This window comes from Geospiza fortis, unplaced genomic scaffold, assembly GCF_000277835.1.
Source record: "Geospiza fortis unplaced genomic scaffold, GeoFor_1.0 scaffold313, whole genome shotgun sequence".
NCBI lineage: Eukaryota > Metazoa > Chordata > Aves > Passeriformes > Thraupidae > Geospiza > Geospiza fortis.
The window spans coordinates 81,652-86,118 of record NW_005054582.1 but is presented as its reverse complement, the minus strand read 5'-3'; the positions used below and the strand labels follow the sequence as shown (position 1 = coordinate 86,118).

Genomic DNA, 4,467 nt, shown 5'->3' with positions numbered 1-4,467 from the left:
CAAACCCCTCAGCACCCACCACAGACCCCCTGACAGCTCGCACCTCGTGCCGTGCCTCAGTTTCCCCCGCGACCTCGCTTCCCCCCTGCTTATCTCGGGTCGCAGTGGGTAACAAAGGAGCTGCCAGGGCTCTGCCTGTGCTGCCTAATTATCCAGATGAAATCAATTCAGCTCCATTATGGTCAAATCCAGGTCTCAACCATTACCAAGGCGGCTGGAGAGCCTGAGGGAGGATGATGGAGTGGATGCTACAGGGCTTGTGATAACCCCTGGTTCCGAGGAGAGGACACAGCCAAGGGGGGATGTCACCCTTTTGGGGGGATGGGTGCTGCAAAGTCCCATCCTCCACCTGCAGAGCCCTTGGCAAGGAGAATCCCCAGGCCAGGGTGTGGCACAAGAATCCCTGGATGCTGCCCAAAATTATCCTCATGGCACAGCCAAAACCATCCCTGTGTGTGCTGGGGATGGGGGCACCATCCCTGCCCGGGCCCTGGGTACCAAACACAGCACCCCGGGCATGTGAGAGCCTTGACCCACAGCCTGGGAGGATCCCTGGCACGGCACCTCCCCTCCAGCTCCTCTCTCCCAGCCCAGGGCAGCTTCCCTGATGTGAAAATCCCCTTTTTCACCCCAAAATGCCCCCATCCCTCCTGCCCAGCTGACACCCCGCAGAACACAGGGGGAGTGCAGGGGAGACACAGTTTATTAGTGACTGGTTTTGCTGCAGAGCAGGCGGGCACAGGGCAATCCCAACTCCCCTGGGAGAGCTGAGCCCCCCCAGCTCCTCCCCATGCTGGGCTCTCCCAGCTCTGCTCCCCCCTGAGCCAACCCACATCAGCCCAGAGCCTCCATCGTGGCACCGTGGGAGTGCCAAGGAGCCAAACAGGGGTGCCACAGCCCAGCCCAGCCCTCCCTCCCCAGGAGTGGGCTGGCATTTTGCACTATAAATAACAGCTCAGGCTTCTCCCTCCTCGGGGCATCAGTCCAGCGCTGTGAGGGGCAAAGCCGTGCCCCGGGCAGCAGGGCAGGCAGGGGAGCAGCAGGGAGCAGAGGGTGCCTGGGGGTCCCCACTCAGCCCAGGATGTCCAGGTACACAGGGGGGGCCTTGACGAGGGCCTGGAGGCGGCTGTGGATCTCCTTGATGGGCTGGCGCTGCTGGGGCTCCCTGTGCCAGCAGCTCTGCATGATGGCATAGACCTCGGAGGGGCACGTGCGGGGCCGCTCCAGCTCCCGGCCCTGCGTGATGCACTCGATGGCCTGCGGGAACAGGGCTGCAGATGGGACCCCCTGCCCTGGGTACCCCCGGGGGGGCTGTTACCATCATCCCTGCCCCACTCTGGGGCTGTTACCATCATCCCTGCCCCACTCCGGGGCTGTTACCCTCCTGCTTGCCCCGCTCTGCCCCTGCTCGCTCACCTCAGTGTTGGAGAGTTGGTACCAGGGCTGCTTCCCGTAGGTGAAGATCTCCCAGAGCACCACGCCGAAGCTCCAGATGTCGCTCTCGGTGGTGAATTTACGGTACAGGATGCTCTCAGGAGGCATCCAGCGGATGGGCAGCATGGTCCTGCCCCCCACCTGCCCACAGCAGGGCTGTCAGCACGGCAGGGACTCTCCTGTTTCCCTTCCCTCACCCCTTAACCCCCAGGTTTGATGTAAGGAAGAAATTTTTTACTCTGAGGGCGGTGATGCCCAGAGAAGCTGGGGCTGCCCCATCCCTGGAGATACTCAAGGTCAGGATTTGGAGCGAGCAACCTGTTCTTTTGGAAAGCATCCCTGCAGGTTGAGCTGGATGGCTTCCAAGCATCCTTTCCAACCCATTCTGTGGTTAAATATGGATGTGAGGAGAAGGGGTGGGAGGCAGCAACCACGAGGAAAATTGAGTGTGGCCTCCCAACCCAACCCAGTGCAGAGAGGAAGAGGGAGCAGCTCACCCGGTAATAGTCGGTGCTGTAGATGTCCCGGGACATGCCAAAATCCCCGATTTTCACCACCAGCTCGTGCCCCACCAGGCAGTTGCGGGTGGCCAGGTCCCGGTGCACGAAGTGGAGGGAGGCCAGGTACACCATGCCCGAGGCGATCTGCGTGGCGATGTGCAGCATGTGCCCCAGCGCCAGTGGCCCCCGCGCCTGCCCCGCGCCCTGCTCCAGGATCTTGGCATCGGGGCCGTGGGACCTGCGGGGCAGAGGGGCTGCTTGGAGTGTGGGGTGGGTGGGAGAGAGCACAACTTCCCAACTTTCCAAAAAATTCCCATTTTTCCTGGGAAGTCAGTGAGCCCTGCTCCCGGATCTTGGCATCGGGGCCGTGGGATCTGTGGGGCACAGGGGCTGCTTGGAGTGTGAGATGGGTGGGAGAGAGCACAGCTTCCCAATTTTCCAAAAAAATTCCCAATTTTCCTGGGAAGGCAGTGAGCCCTCGGCTGCCCCATGCCCTGCTCCAGGATTTTGGCATCGGGGCCATGGGACCTGCGGGGCACAGGAGCTGCTTGGAGTGTGGGATGGGTGGGAGAGAGCACAACTTCCCAATTTTCCAAAATTTCCCATTTTTCCTGGGAAGGCAGTGAGAAGCACAGAATCACTGGGTTGGAAGAAACCTTCAAGATCATCGAGTCCAACCCAGCCCCAACATCTCAACTAAACCCTGGCACCAAGTGCCACATCCAGGCTTTTTTAAAACACATCCAGGGATGGTGATTCCACCACCACACAGGGAGAAGGAGAGAAAACAAACAATTCTTATCCCTATTCACTGCTCCTGTTTTTGCACATGTGGAATGTGTAACGGAGATTGTTTTCCCAAAGTGATATTGGACATGGGTGAAAGTTGGTTTGAGTGATTAGCCAATCACTCAAAGTTGTGTCTGACTGTCTGGAGACAGTCACGGGTTTTTCTTTAGTATAGTAAAGAAATACATAAAAATAAATATATATTTATATATAAATATATTAAAATATATAGAAAAAATTATAAAATAGATATAAAAGATATAAAAATAAATATATATATTTATATATAAATATATTAAAATATATAGAAAAATTATAAAATAGATATAAAAGATATAAAAATAAATATATATATTTATATATAAATATATTAAAATATATAGAAAAATTATAAAATAGATATAAAAGATATAAAAATAAATATATATAATATATAAATATATAAAAATATAGGAAAAATATATAAAATATATATAAATATATAAAAATATATCTATAAATATATAAAATATAAAATATATTTAAAATATAAATATATATAAATATGTAGAAATATATATATTTTTTTCTTTTTAGTATGTAATTTAGTATAGATTGCTCAATAAAACAATTTGTTCAGCACTCTGAATCACAGAGTCAGAATTCATTATTCACCACGTGAGCGACACCCTAATTTGATCCTCCCTGGATGGGGGAAAGGGGTAAAAATAAAGGGTTGGCAAATAGGGAAAGGTGCTCATGTGTGTCCGGGAATGGGCAAGCACTGGTGTTCACACACACCAGAGAGGGGTGTGCACATGTGTGTGTGTGTGTGCACACGTGGGGGAGGAAGGCGCCCACGCCTTGGCTGCAATAAATGCAATAAATAATGCAGGGGAGGGTGGCTGGGGAAGGGCGTGGGGCGCAGAGTCCAGAAGGGTCTGAGCACACACACACACACACACACGCGTGTGCATCCTCCCCTGGCACGCAGGCACGCAAGGGAGAGGCGTGGAAGGTGTGCCCAGGTGTGCCAGGGAAGGGAGCGCACACACACACACACACACACACACACACACACGTGTGCGGAAGGGAAACACAGAAGGGAAAGGTGCTCACATGGTGTGTGTGTGTGCACAGGGGAGTTACACACTCACAGGGGAGAGGTGTGCGTGGGTGTGCACACCTGTGTGCGCACATGGGGTGGGGCACTCACACCTGTACACACACAGAGGGAGAGCATGCACACCTGTGCACACACACAGAGGGAGGGCACACATGTGGGCACACACACCTGGACACACACAGGGAGGACACACACAGGGAGGGCATGCACACCTGTGCACACACACAGAGGGAGGGCACACATGTGTGCACACACACCTGTACACACACAGGGAGGACACACACAGGGAGGGCATGCACACCTGTGCACACACACAGGGGAGAGCACACATGCATGCGCACATGCACAGGGAGGGCACACACACCTGCGCATGCACATGGGAGGGCACGTATGTGTGGACAGACACAGGGAGGGCACACCTGTGAAAACATGCGAGGAGGGCACACACACCTGTGCAAACACACAGGGAGGGCATGCACACATGTGCACACACATGGGGAGGGCACACACACGTGCACACACATGGGGAGGGCACACACACCCGTGCACGCTCAGGGGCCCTGCAGAAGGCAGCACGTCAGGGTGGAAGGCAGTAGGGTTGGGGTGCAAGGCGGCGTGTCAGGGTGCAAGGTGGCGTGC

The 4,467-nt window shown here is 54.0% G+C and overlaps 1 protein-coding gene across 1 annotated transcript in view; it reads right to left on the bottom strand.

Moving 5' to 3' along the window:
- Positions 1–685: 685 nt before the first annotated feature.
- NTRK1 (neurotrophic receptor tyrosine kinase 1) overlaps positions 686–4,467 on the bottom strand; it is a 9,583-nt gene continuing 5,801 nt past the window's right edge. Inside the window, exons 15-17 of the mRNA XM_014310745.2 lie at positions 1,932–2,172; positions 1,417–1,575; positions 686–1,257 (exon numbers count right to left, since the gene is read on the bottom strand). Coding sequence (XP_014166220.1) covers positions 1,072–1,257; positions 1,417–1,575; positions 1,932–2,172 — 586 coding nt within the window. The 3' untranslated portion in view covers positions 686–1,071. The remainder of the gene's footprint in view (positions 1,258–1,416; positions 1,576–1,931; positions 2,173–4,467) is intronic.